Genomic DNA, 13,839 nt, shown 5'->3' with positions numbered 1-13,839 from the left:
CACCAGTAGCCATCACCAATTCGGCTAAACTAAGATATTTATAGCCCCTAACCAACAAAAAAACTCATTAGATGACAGTCTGATAACATATTTATGGTATGGGATAGGTTTTGTTAGAAAAAAGTGCATATTTCAGGTAGATGGCATAGTTTACAATTGCACCCACCGTCACAAATGGACTAGAATAATTACAATGAGCAATGTGTTTACCTAACTACTAATCATCAAACATTTCGTAAAAATACACAGCATACACGAATCGAAAGACACAGATCCTGTGAATACAGACAATATTTCAGATTTTCTAAGTGTCTTACAGCGAAAACACAATAAATCGTTATATTAGCTTAGCACATAGCAATTAGCAGCCCAGCATTGATTCTAGCCAAAGTGAGCGATAAAAGTCAACATCGCCAAAAGATATTAATTTTTTCACTAACCTTCTCAGAATTCTTCCGATGACACTCCTGTAACATCACATTACAACATGCATATACAGTTTGATCGAAAATGTTTATATTTAGCCACCAAAATCATGGTTAGACAATGTGAAATGTAGACAAGCTGGTAAAGAAAAAGTCCTTGCGCCACTTAGACAGTGATCTACTCTTATACATAAATACTCATAAACGTGACTAAAAAATATAGGGTGGACAGGGATTGATAGACAATTTAATTCTTAATACAATTGCGTTATTACATTTTTTAATTTATCCTTACTTTTCAATACAGTTTGCGCCAAGCGAAGCTATGTCAAAAAACATGGCGTCCTAAGCCACTAAAATGTTTCGACAGAAACACGATTTATCATAATAAAAATGTCCTACCTTGAGCTGTTCTTCCATCAGTATCTTGGGCAAAGGATCCTTTCTTGGGAGAAATCGTCTTTTGGTGGAAAGCTGTCCTCTTGCCATGTGGAAATGTCAACTGCGTTCGGGATGAATTGAAAAGCGTGCCCAACTTTTCACATCGTTGCAAAAATAAATGTCCCAAAATCGCACTAAACGGATATAAATTGCTATAAAACGCTTTAAATTAACTACCTTATGATGTTTTTAACTCCTATAACGAGTGAAAAGATGACCGGAGAAATATAACAGGCTAAACTAACGCTTGGAACAGGAGCGGGTCGGTGTCCAGCACGCGCGTTACGCAGCAAGGAAAGACTTGCTAGCTACAGGGTTTTTTGATTTATAGGGCCTGTGAACGCGCAATCGACCCCATTGGAATCGTCATCACGTAAAGGCATCCAGGGGAAGACGTAAGAAGTGTCCGTATAGTCATAGCAATGACAGTGTCCTTTTAACTGACTTCAGAAGAGTGGCCAACATTTCTCAAATCTGACTCCATGTCAGGGAAATTGCTGTAGAATGAGCTCTGTTCCACTTAGAGACAAAATTTCAACTCCTATAGAAACTATAGACTGTTTTCTATCCAATAATAATAATAATATGCATATTGTACGATCAAGGATTTTGTGGGAAGCCGTTTCAAAAATTAGCCAAATTAGCATAAATAGTCTAAACAGCGCCCCCATCCCCAACAGGTTAAGTTAAAAACAACCTGAGGATTGATTATAAAAAACGTTTGACATGTTTCTACGAACTTTACGGATACTATTTGGAATTTTCGTCTGCTCTTCATGACCGTTCGAGCCTGTTGATTTCTAAACATAACGCACCAACCAGGTTTTTGGATATAAAATAATATTTATCGAACAAAAGGAACATTTATTGTGTAACTGGGAGTCTCGTGAGTGCAAACATCCCAAGATCATCAAAGGTAAGCGATTAATTTTATAGCTTTTCTGATTTTCGTGACCAATCTACATTGCTGCTAGCTATTCGTAATCTTTTGTCTAGTGATCGATAAACTCACAAACGCTTGGATTGCTTTTGCTGTAAAACACATTTTCAAAATCTGACATGATAGGTGGATTAACAACAAGCTAAACTGTGTTTTGGTATATTTCACTTGTGATTTCATGAAAATAAGTATTTGTAGTATTTTTTTATTTATTTGGCGCTCTGCAATTCAGCGGTTGTTTACAAAAATGATCCCGTTAAAGGGATCCGTGCGCCAAGAGGTTATTAACCCCTAACCCTATCATCACCTCTTAACCCTTGACCCTAACCTTATCTCTCCTCTATCTACAGGAGACTATGATGGACCACACTCTGAGGACCATCTCCTACATCGCTGACATCGGCAACATTGTGGTTCTGATGGCAAGGCGCCGTATGCCCCGCCCAGACTCCATGGACAGCGTGGAGGCGTCAGACCCCGCCGAGGACGAGAAACAAAGGCAGTACAAGATGATCTGCCACGTCTTTGAGTCCGAGGACGTGAGGATCTCACTTTACTTTTACTTTCAAACGATGTCTCATCTCTCTCTCCTTTTCTCCCTCTCCCTCCCCCTCTCCCTACTTACTCTCTGTCTTTTACTCTCTCACTCTTTCTCATTTGTTCATTCATTCTTTGTCACTGTATAACTCTCTCTCTTTGTGGTTACAATTACAACCCTTAGTCTCTCCATTGCTCTCTCTCCCTCTCTTTCTCATATTTTTTCTCTCTCTATCTGGATTCAACTCGTCCTGTTGACTGACTATCAACCTTATTTCATTTTAATGTTGCATTAATTAATCATAATCAAGTCTCCACGCCCTCCCTTATCCTCATTTCACTTAACAGAGTTGGTTTTTGGGACCCCTGATGTAAATGGGGTCACACACACACACACACACACACACACACACACACACACACACACACACACACACACACACACACACACACACACACACACACACAAACACAAACACACACACACACGAACACACGAACACAGACATATGAACAGACACACACACATGCCAGTGATGACAGCATAGCCGACCTTTCCTTTCTCTGTACTCCAGGGATTTGAGATCAACTTCAGAAGACCGAGTGAGACTCAGAGAAATGAAAAATTCATCTCATCAATATGAAACACTTCTGTCCTGATTAGTTTGTTCTGTTTAAAGCCCCGATGCAGTCTTTTTGATTGGATTTTAAATCATTACTGTATGTCTAACAAATCACTGTGTTACAGTTGATTTCCCTCCCTCTCTGCCTCCCTCTCTCCCACTCTCCCTCTCCAGGCCCAGCTGATTGCTCAGTCTATAGGCCAGGCCTTCAGTGTGGCGTACCAGGAGTTCTTGCGGGCTAACGGCATCAACCCAGAGGACCTGAGTCAGAAGGAGTACAGTGACCTGCTCAACACTCAGGACATGTACAACGATGACCTCATACACTTCTCCAAGTCTGAGAACTGCAAAGACGTGAGTCTGTCGTAGAATGACGAACTGTACTACAGTACCCATCATGCTCTGTATCTGTACCTGGCTTTATCTTACTGAAGGCGTTCGTAAAGCTAACGCTATGGTGTATTAATACATCTGCTCCACTTCTACAAGTCCGAGAACGAACGTAGTTTTACGAATGAAGAGCAGAGTTCTTAATGTGCTATGAACTGTCTCCAGTCAGCAGCACCACTGAATCATTTTTAACCTTGAAACCACCCATGTCCAGTCTTGGCCACGGCAGGCAGTGATTGGTTCTAGACCATGGCACGGGGTAAGAACTCAAGTTCGAAATAAAGTAAAGCAGCAAAGATGTAAGTCTCTCAGACACTGGGATCTCCCAGGCAGGCCTCTGGAGAATTGATCAATTGATTTGACCAGTTCAAAAAACACAGTATCTTTTTAAAAACGTGACAGTGATATGACAAAAAGTCTGAGACTTTTTTCCCCTAAAAGAAAAGTGGTCCTCTTTGATGGAGATTAAAAAGTCTCCCTAGTAGTCGGTTCCAGATGATGGAAAGGGAGTTGAGGCAGTGGGCTGGAAATGCAGTATAGCTTGAGTGGAGGGGGCATCGATGGTACAGTCAAGAAGAAACAAAGACTTAGTCAGTGCACCACACCTGCTCCTCCGACGTTCAGTTCCTCCACAGGAGCGGCTCCTCCACAGGTACAGGTCCTCCATTGCCGAAAATGTGGCACCCACTTGGGTGGAGGGCATGGAGACTTGATTATGATTAATCTTTTAATGCTTCATTAAAATAACAAATATAAAGGCGCCACACATTGACACTGGTTAGGAACAGTCCCTTTGCCTTCTCTGCCATCCCCGGAAACTGCAAGCAGTTGTCAGTCCCAGCAGATGAAACAAAAAAGCCAGTGCTGCATTATTTAAATCCAAATAGTGTAGCTATCAAGCCAAACAAGTATACTTTTTATCTGTCCTGCATCTGTGAGTCAAGACAACCAAATGTAAGCGAACGAAACCCAGAGCAATGAAACCCCCCACAAATAAATGTAAAAAAAATATATAAAAAACACAGAAGAAGGTGCCATGGCAACCACGGAAGTACAACGGTGTTAAACAAAACATTTGTTATTAAGCCAAAAGTTGTGAAATATGGCTGGGTTGACACAGGCAGCCCAATTATGATATTTTGCCCAATTACTGGCAAAAGAGCTGATCTAATTGGCCAATAAAAATATTTTAGCAAAAAAAAGGTCCGAATTGGGCTGCCTGTGTAAACGCAGCCTATGTAGAGAGAAGGGTTTGCTCTTTATTTGGGGTGTAGACCAGGTTACTGTAAAAGCAATTTGTGGCAACTGCTGATGTAAAAAAAGGCTTTATAAATACATTGAGATCAACCGATTGATTGATTGACTGATTGTGGGTCTCCCCAGATTTACATCGAGAAGCAGAAAGGTGAGATTCTGGGCGTGGTCATTGTGGAGAGTGGGTGGGGCTCCATCCTGCCCACAGTCATTATCGCCAACATGATGCATGCTGGTCCGTCGGAGAAGTCAGGCCGTCTTAATATCGGAGACCAGATTATGTCTATCAACGGGACCAGTCTGGTGGGGCTACCCCTGTCCACCTGCCAGACCATTATTAAGGTAACACACACTCTCTCCTCTCTCTCTCTCCTTTTCCCTCCCTCCCTCCCTCCCTCCCTCCCTCCCTCCCTCCATCCCTCCCTCCATCCCTCCCTCCCTCTCTTCTTCAATCAGTCTGGTGGGGCTACCCCTGTCCACCTGCCAGTCTATCATCAAGGTAACACACACACTCTCTCCTCCCTCTCTTTCTCTCTCTCCTTTCATTTGTCTGGTGGGCCTGCCCCTGTCTGCCAGAGTGTCATCAAGGTACTGGAGGACAGGATATCTCTTTCTCTTCTAACTCTCCTTCCTTTATGTCTCATCTATCTCTGCATCCTCTTTCTTTCCTCGCTATCTCTGTATCCTCTCCTCTTACAATGACATGTTCTCTTTTATGTGAGAACGGGAATGCCAAGGACAGTGCAGTACACACAGCCAACATCTATACTTGTCACCTACCAATTCTCTTATTAGACTAGTTTAATTCATTCTCCACTTCTCTTCTCTCTCAGGGTCTGAAGAACCAGTCTCGTATCAAGCTGAACATCGTCAGGTGTCCTCCTGTTACCACTGTGCTCATCAGACGACCTGACCTCAGATACCAGCTGGGCTTCAGCGTACAGAATGGCATTGTGGGTATCACCAGGGAGACCATGTGTTGTGTGATATCATGAGCCCCAAACTTTCTCGGCATTTGACTTTGTCCTCTTTGCTTTGTGATAATAACCTTCTGTTTGTGTATGATAGTGGTGACTCTTGAAGTGATGGGCTCATGCTTTTACTGAAACTGAATATAACAGATGTTAAGCTGATTGGCTGAATGTAACTGTCTTTTTTGGACCTTCCGCTGCACACCCACAGATCTGCAGCCTTATGCGAGGGGGCATCGCTGAGAGGGGAGGGGTCAGGGTCGGCCACCGCATCATCGAGATCAATGGCCAGAGCGTGGTGGCCACGCCCCACGAGAAGATCGTCCACATCCTGTCCAACGCCGTGGGAGAGGTGAGGTCAGAGGGGGAAGGTCATTCTGAGCCTGTAATTGTTAGCTTAACAAAGCATTTCAGTTTTGGTGCTGGACCTTCAACCATTGTTGGGTTAGGTTTAGGGTAGTCTCGCGTAGCCATACCTCCAAAACAGTGGAGGCTGCTGAGGGGAGGATGGCTCATAATAATGTCTGGAACGGAGCGAATAGAATGGAATCAAACACATGGAAAACATATGTTTGATGTTGTTGCTACCTTTCCCCTTATTCCGCTCCTGCCATTACCACGTGCCCGTCCTCCCTAATTAAGGCGCCACCAATCTCCTGTGCTTCAAAATCATGTCACGCTCCCTTTGGTGATCTGGAGAATTTTGTATTAGCCGAAATGGTTAGAATGGTTCGCAGGATTCCAGCAGCTACATATTAATTGGATGTTACATTTCAAGAACCTTCCCCACATGCCCCTAAATGGGCGCTGCATCTTTGTTATGTTTGTCACTGTTTTCAGACCAGGTAAGATACATTTTGTACATTTTGTTCCTAGTTTGCAACATTGGTGAAAATGGAAGAAAACCTGGAGTAAAAACTGAATTATGGTTTGCCAGAAGTGTGCTCTACACACAAAATCGAGTCGATAAAACTTCTCTGCTTAAAACTCTACAAAAAAAAGGGACGTTATGAGTGGGCACCTGTGGAGCTCTGCCCAAGCAAGGCATTTCATTCATTTGACGTGTTGTTAGGCGTCATTGATTTATACTGGGTTTCCACCCATTTTTAGCTGTTTTCTGCCATTGACTTCCCCAGGCTTTCTGTATAGGGAAGCCTGGTTCTCGACGAGGCTACGGTTAGGTTTGTCTAGGGTTAGGTTTGAGGCTAGGCTTAGTCTTGAGCTGGGATGTGGACATGAAGCTAGGGTTGGGGTTAAGGCTAGGATTGTGTAGTTACTGTATATCCATGATCAGCGTGACTCTCATTCTTCAGCTCTCTGACTTTCTTCATCTTTCGTTCTCTCGCTCTCTTCCACAGATCCACATGAAGACGATGCCAGCTGCCATGTACCGCCTGCTAACTGCCCAGGAGCAACCTGTTTACATCTAGTGATGACCTCCCTCTCCTACCCGACATCCGACCTCACTCCCTGATGACGTCACCCCTGATCCCCAGCATCACTGCACCCTCTATGTGTGAGCAACTCCTCCCCCTCCCTCAAACCCCAGATCACCACTGGAGACTGAAGCTTCTTAATCCTTACAAACGGACGTATCACATGCTCTGGATTACTATTTTATCCAATATGATTGTTTTGCTGTGGAGAGTATAGTTTGGCTGAAAAAGACAGCTTGTTCCAGCCCCTCCCATACTGAGGGTTGCTTCCTGAACTTCCCACTGACCTTCCCTTCATTCCCATGTTTCTTTCTCTCCCTCTCTCTGTTTCTCTCTCTCTATCCCTCTCCCTCTCACTTTCTATCGGTCTCCCTCCCTTCTCTATCCGTCTCTCTCTCTCACCGGCTGCACTCGTCTGATGTAATGTTGAATACTTCTGTGTTCTCCCACAACACAAACAAAAAGAGAGGGAGTGTGAAACTTGCTGATAAACAAGTGTTACTACTCTGAACAACAAACTCCTATCACTCCTCGTCATAACATGCCATGCCTTCCGTCTAACGTTAATGAATGTCCAAGCAGGGAGGACTTTTCCCGACTCTGGAAGTCCACCAGGAAAGATAAAGAAAACCAAACGTTCCCATCCCACTTTTTTTTTTTTTTTTTTAAGGCTGAGCATTCCAAGTTTCTCCACGCCCATCTGTTTTAGTCAGGCCTCATCAAGGGAAGGCTACACTACATAGACCAAATTATTTAAAACCTTCCAAAGGAATTCACATTCCCTTCTGAAATAACACGCAGTCCAGGAAAAACAGTTCTACAAGGCTAGAGGACAGCTTTGTAAGACAGTGTTTAGACAGAAGCCAGCCCTGAAATGGGAGCTTTTGAAAGTAAAAATGTAATTCTATCTATTGCCAGGACAACAAAATAACACGGTCTAGTTCTCACATGGAATTAGCATTGATAGCAAAACGCTCTCCATCCTCATCTTTCCCTTCAGCATCCTCTTGAACTGAAAACTATGATTAGGTGACAACAGAACTCACAACCACTATTACGGAAGGAAAAAAAACAAACACTTGCTAATATTTTTTCAAAATCGGTTAGGCTAATCACATACTATTTCATCAAAACACCATATGTCTTAAGGGTTTACAGTCACTCTGAGACCAGAGCTTAAAGTAAATGCCCAGTGTTTCCAGATTTCTATGAAATATGACCAATAATTACAATATGAGTGAAATGGTTTTCGTTTTAAAATTGGTATGTTAAAAAGTAGCTTTTCTGTGTTGGATTGGTGTGGGCGTACCCCAAAAACAGAATAGTGTGGCCGTATACCGGTCATTAAAAATATTCACGCAAGTAGACTGCTGATTGACCAGTTCAGCCTCCTCTAGACAGCTGATTGGCCAGCTCATCCTCCTCAGGGAGATATGTCTATGAGAAAATAGTTTGTTTGAGATACAAGTTTGAGGTGGGGTTTTTGAAGTGTTTTTGTCTACAATTTATGCTTTGGTCACATAGTCAACAACATTCTTTGGATATGAGTTAACAGCATATTAACTTTTAAAGTGAGATTTTAACTGGGTGGTTACTTTAAGCCATACGTTACATTTCACATAGGTTGTATCCCAAATGGCACCCTATTCCCTATAGTGCACTACTTTTAAGCAGGGCCCATAGGGCATGGGTCGAAAGTAGTGCACTATGTAGGGGAAAGGGTGCCATTTGGGACGCCACCACAAAGGTTCTGTACTGTAGGCTCTGGTGGTGGAATACAGTAGACGCTAAAACTGTTCAGATCCATCTTAGGCTGAGGAGAGATAGCAGAGATCAACCAGATGTGTATAGAATACCTCAGACTTTGGCACCAAACTGAAGTTCAGGATTGAATTTTTTTTTTTGCGATCAGGACAGTTGGATTAGATTGTGTTACAGTACAACCTTAAAAACAACCTGCAATGAAATGATTTTATATTTTCATTACCAAGGATTTTACATTCCTCTGTCTTATTTAATATTTAAAAAAATGTCTTGAATATAATCTGCAATATTTATGCCAGAGTATACTGTAATTCTGTTTATAGGTCATAATATTGCATTTGGATCTCAATCTTTATACTTGAAGGATGCTTATCATAGTACAAGAAATGGGTCATTAGTTTATTTAAAAAACATGATTTATTATTTTATTTTTTGATTTTATTTTGTTATCTCGCTAATGTGATGAAATGAAAGTACTTTGAGTCAACATATATCATCTCCCTGGTGTACATGATTCACAAGTCCTCAAATGTATCTCTGTTGAAGTGGATAGAAGTTCCCCTCCTGTTTATGTTGGGCACTGCTGCCTTTCTGACTAGAAGTGATTAATGAGGCTACAGTGTTTTGAGACTAGGAGCTCGATTCAATCCTTATCGGCGAATAGCAACTTGACATTTAAAGGTCATTTCTGATTTAGCCAACATATGCAGCATTTACCGTGAATTCAGTCTCCGCGAACGCAGGAATAGTGCCTTTACATTTCAATCGCGCTATAGCGCCAAACTTCGGCGATACGGATTGAATCAAGCCCTAGTAACTAAGGCAAGATGCGACGACTTACCACTGGTAATGAACACGTCAACCACAATGGAAGCATTATTATGTAGTAGTAAATTGATGAGCAGATGCTCTGATTATGGCCTTGCTGTAGGAGTGTCAGCTAATGCAGATGATGGATTGATCATGGGAAGGAATGACTAATGGTGACGTTATGATTCCTCCTCTATAACCACATATCCTCCCTTTCATTGATCTGTCTGGCCTGCCGTATACATTTCATAACCTATTTTCTTCACAATGAGAAATAAGACTCTTCTCACTCTAGCTCTACTCTGGGTCTGTAGCTTACTTAAGAATCAGACCTAGTTATTTTAGAATGTTTTAAAATGTAATTCTGAAATGTCTAGAACTCTAGACAATAAAAAAAAAAAAATGAATTCCAGGAAGCTTCCACCTTGTTTAACGTGAATGAGCTTTGACCTCCTGCCCAGACATCCTCTCCCTCACTTCGTGTCTCCCGTGTCACTTCCCGCTTGAGACACGCCCCCTCTGGATTGGTGTTTACAAACTGTCATGGGACAGTTTCCGGGTTTCGGAGTGGACACACATTATGACGTGTGTCATAATAACACCTCTGTAGGAGGGACACATTCTGTTGCGACACCTCTGCTACACTGACTTGTGGAGGGGACACACATTATGACGCTACACCTCTTGCAAAGTGCTGTTGGAGCACCCTGCCACCTGAGCTTGTGTGCCAAACGTTGACCCTTCCCCTCTGCCCTACTCTCCCCTCTAAACCATTGATTGTTCCAAATGTCTATTCTATCTCCTCCCTAAATCAAATTTTGGCCTTATTTATTACTGTACTTATGACATTGAACTACTAAATGATACTGAAAAAGTTGTTCCTGTACGGTTGACCACATGATGTTCTAGCATGGTTTATCTATGGAGTCACCGGTCGGTCGGTAATATGCTGTATCATTCCTGCTTCTAGTGTGTGTGGTGTGTAATGACAACTTCTTTACTCCATGTTAAACCAAAACCAGCTGGACTACATAATATATACATAAATATATATAAAGGTATATATACTTCTAATGGTTATTTGTGTGTTTGGATTGACCATATAAGCAAGCTTCAATGAATAACAAGTAACGTGAAAAGAGAATTCAGACTGATGGCAAGGGCCCTTAACGTGACTCTGAAAGAAGTGGTTTCATATGAACTAGAGATGGAGTTGATTGTGTGAAAATACATAACTGTACATATTTGACTAGCGCACAAGGTCACAAACACAGGGGCGTATTGCTATAGACCTCCCCCGCAAGAAAGTTGTACTTTGTAAAGAGATGGGGAGCAAACATGCACTTGAGTAGATGGTGACTGAGAGGTGGGATAGCTAGTGTTTATAATGCACTGTCTTGAATGTAATTAATCTAAAAAAAAAACACTTTCTGTAAGGCTATGGCAATGTTTATTTATTTGCTAGCTTTTCTGTGATGTTACAGTTATTGAACTACATTACCTTACCAGAACTGGAATGTTTGTAACGGTATTTACAACAATAAACTACTTGCAAAAGGACAGAACTGTTGTCACTTTCTTTTTTTAAGGAGTGCGGCAGTCCCACTCCTTTTTTTTTTTTTTTTTTTGCTTTATTGAAGAGGTACTACAGCGTGGAAGAGTGAGTCAAAGGGCAGTGGGCCCGGTTCGAACACATGCCGACTGGCATACATGCGTGCCGGGGTCAGCGGCTGCAACCACTGGATCACACAGACCACTTTCTGTTGCCTTTAAAGGCCAGGATTCAATCCAAGGTGTGTTATAGGGGAATGCACTGGACAGCCGACAATGTGCCTTTTTAAAGGTAATTAAGCTTGGGAACATCCGCAGCATTTACCATGAAATGGCATCTCAGCTAACGTTAGGGACATTGCCTTTAAAATGCACATTGTCGCTGTCCAGTGCACTGCTCTATAATGCGCATTGGGTTGAATCCCAGTCTAAATGATGCAGTTTGATTTAATGAATTGAAGCTAAATGTAGCATCCCAAGACTAAACACCCTTGCATTGCATGACCAGTTTAATTCATATTGAACATTTCAAATGTACATGATTTGGAACATTACAGGCAGCAGGGATAGAACTGAATTTTCCTGGGTAGATAGTGAAGTGTAGAGAGAGACTTCCTTCCATAGACTCTCACATGCAGTTCTCCTTCAAGTTAGGCCTAAATTCAAGCGCGATTGACATTTGAAGGTAATCTTCAATTGAGGAGACATATCTGGCGTTTACCGCAAATGTGGAAACATTTCCTTTGAAAGATGCATAGCCGAAAAGGGGCGATTGGATTGAATCTAGCTCTTATTGTTCAGTGCAAAATTGCTGTCTAGCAGGGTCGTGCACAGACTGAAGAAAAAATATTACTTTCGTAATTTCTATCTCGAAATTCATTCTAACTATTTTTGTTTGTAGCATAAGTCTATTTATTTCTGCAACAACACACTCATCAGAAAAATACATGATTGACTATGGGAAAATAGGGTGAGGATACAGCTGATCATTGTTAAACTGCTAGTTTGCTAGTATGATTTATTCTTTACTGATTGTGATCAATAAATGCTCTTAAATTATGAAATAACTTCATAACAGAATATTCACAATCGTCTAGCTCATGATACAGTATATGGCTGGCTAGTGACATGTGTGGATATTTTAGTATATGGTGGTTAGCTACAGACTACCTGTGTTGCTGCTGCATGTATCAGCCAACCAGACCGAGTACTGATGATTATGTAAATCAAGTGGCAGGGCAGACTGGGCAAATAGGCACAACCCGGGCGTGCCCAAGCTCTGTACAAGGCTCTGTACAAACCAACATGCGCAATCAACCGATGGGGTGGGGGTGGCGAACTTAACGATGACCTGAGGGCAGTGGGTTCAGAACAACATCATCAAAAACTGTATACAAAAAAACAAGTAACCGCCACCCAAAATGGGACTTGGCGAGTGGGAGGGCAAAGGGACAGGTGCTTGACACAGGTACACTCCTATCTGTGCACATGCCTGCTGTCTAGCCATATGTTCAGTGCCAATCATTTCAGAACAGGTTGTAGCAAAGAATAGTTCATGGGAAATATTCTCTGACGACGCAAACAACATCTGTACTGAACATATACCGGTAAACTTCAACAATATTAGCACAGCACAAATAACAAAAAAACACATACAGACACTCATACACAACCACACACTCCCATGCAGCCTTTCCAAAGGCTAATCCTTGCAGTCTGTGGGACTTTTCTCCACTAGCTTTAGCAGTGGCAGTCCCAAACCTCACCACTAGTAGGAGCACTTCACTTGGAGTCAATGGGCTGTTTTCCCCCAGTGGACCATACCATTATGTCTTCGCTAGGGAGGTTTTAAGATGAGATAACAGAGTTCCATCAGAGCACAGTTTCCCTGAACACCCCTATGAGACTGTGGGGGCGCTCGTGGTGATCCAGGAGTGACCCCGCCCGTGACATTGACCTAGAACCCACCCTAGAACCCGCTCTAGACCCAGCTCTAGACCAGGACCTGGAGCCAGAGCCACCACCCTGCCTGTCCTCTAGCGGCTGCTGTTCCGCCCAGGTGAAGGTGCTGAGGTCCCCACAGCTCCCGAGGTGCAGCAGCCCGGGTCTCTTCCGGAGGGGCTGGGGCAGGGTCTGGGAGGAACAGTTCAACAGGGGGGCACTGGGTCTGGAGCGGGGCCTGGGGAGGGAGAGGGGCTGGAGGATAGCTGCTCTTTCTGATACTGTGATCACCTGGAGAGGAGAAGAGGATATAATGGTCCAGTTTAAAGGGATAGTTCACAGAAAAATTCACACAAATGTATCTCTTCTTATCTCCTCTTTCTCACCTACTCATCCTTCTCACCCCCTTCTCCCTCCGTCCTCCACTCCTCTACCGGTTCTAACTGTTCTAGATACCTTCTATCTGTTCTATGCAGACCTGGGCAGAAAATAGTTGTATTTTGTAGTTTATTTGAACATACCAACTTTTCAAATACTTGAAGTAGTTGAATATAGTTTATATAGAGTTTAAACTAAAAGGCAACTATTTTCTTTTATATTCATACAGGTCTCAGAAAACCAAATCATCTTTGAAAGTATTTTGAAAACCAAAAGCTACAACAGTTAGTGGAATTTGTCTAAATATATTATCATTAGCACATGGTTTGGTAGGCTCTCATATATTAATCTTATTATAGCATATAGCCTACAATTAAA

The 13,839-nt window shown here is 42.5% G+C and overlaps 2 protein-coding genes across 9 annotated transcripts in view; one reads left to right on the top strand and one right to left on the bottom strand.

Moving 5' to 3' along the window:
* LOC129853913 (amyloid-beta A4 precursor protein-binding family A member 1-like) overlaps window positions 1–11,156 on the top strand; it is a 113,222-nt gene extending 102,066 nt beyond the window's left edge. For all 8 annotated transcript variants that reach the window (XM_055920425.1, XM_055920428.1, XM_055920427.1 and 5 more), the window contains 6 exons: window positions 2,157–2,345; window positions 3,141–3,320; window positions 4,740–4,952; window positions 5,444–5,563; window positions 5,793–5,933; window positions 6,940–11,156. In XM_055920425.1, the coding sequence (XP_055776400.1) occupies window positions 2,157–2,345; window positions 3,141–3,320; window positions 4,740–4,952; window positions 5,444–5,563; window positions 5,793–5,933; window positions 6,940–7,011 (915 nt within the window). In that variant the 3' untranslated portion in view covers window positions 7,012–11,156. The remainder of the gene's footprint in view (window positions 1–2,156; window positions 2,346–3,140; window positions 3,321–4,739; window positions 4,953–5,443; window positions 5,564–5,792; window positions 5,934–6,939) is intronic.
* A 12-nt stretch (window positions 11,157–11,168) lies between these two features.
* LOC129853914 (endosomal transmembrane epsin interactor 1-like) overlaps window positions 11,169–13,839 on the bottom strand; it is a 56,601-nt gene continuing 53,930 nt past the window's right edge. The window contains exon 10 of the mRNA XM_055920429.1: window positions 11,169–13,374. Coding sequence (XP_055776404.1) covers window positions 13,015–13,374 — 360 coding nt within the window. The 3' untranslated portion in view covers window positions 11,169–13,014. The remainder of the gene's footprint in view (window positions 13,375–13,839) is intronic.

The sequence above is a fragment of the Salvelinus fontinalis genome, chromosome 4 (genome assembly GCF_029448725.1).
Source record: "Salvelinus fontinalis isolate EN_2023a chromosome 4, ASM2944872v1, whole genome shotgun sequence".
Classification (NCBI taxonomy): domain Eukaryota; kingdom Metazoa; phylum Chordata; class Actinopteri; order Salmoniformes; family Salmonidae; genus Salvelinus; species Salvelinus fontinalis.
This window is presented reverse-complemented; position numbering and strand designations above follow the sequence as displayed.